The sequence below is a fragment of the Montipora foliosa genome, chromosome 10 (genome assembly GCF_036669935.1).
Source record: "Montipora foliosa isolate CH-2021 chromosome 10, ASM3666993v2, whole genome shotgun sequence".
Taxonomy (NCBI): domain Eukaryota; kingdom Metazoa; phylum Cnidaria; class Anthozoa; order Scleractinia; family Acroporidae; genus Montipora; species Montipora foliosa.
Genome location: NC_090878.1, coordinates 28,030,466 through 28,030,793, shown reverse-complemented (window position 1 = coordinate 28,030,793; position 328 = coordinate 28,030,466). Strand labels below are relative to the sequence as shown.

Below are 328 nucleotides of genomic sequence, written 5' to 3'. Positions count from 1 at the left end.
AAACCTTAAGGAATTGTTGGCGCCATCTCGTTATGGCCCCAACACTGAACGCGGAGAGATTGTCGAGGCTAAGGGTTGTTTTAAATGTAAAAGAACAAGATGCGATCTCTGTCGCAACTTCTTAGTTGAATCAAATTCTTTCCTAAGTTTTCAAACAGGTAAAAGTTACAAAATACGATCAAAACTTTCTTGTGATTCCAAGAACATTATTTGGCTTCGTGCAAGAAATGTCGCCTGCAATACATTGGTTCTACAACAACTGACTTCAGAGTTAGATTTCGCAACCATAAGTCTGCTATGGTCACTAAGAAAAAGACTTGTGAGGTAG

General features: G+C 39.0%; 1 protein-coding gene across 1 annotated transcript in view; it reads left to right on the top strand.

The window, feature by feature from the left end:
- LOC137972722 (uncharacterized) overlaps positions 1-328 on the top strand; it is a 1,788-nt gene extending 1,460 nt beyond the window's left edge. The window contains exon 1 of the mRNA XM_068819444.1: positions 1-328. This exon is cut by the window's left edge and continues 1,460 nt beyond it. Coding sequence (XP_068675545.1) covers positions 1-328 — 328 coding nt within the window.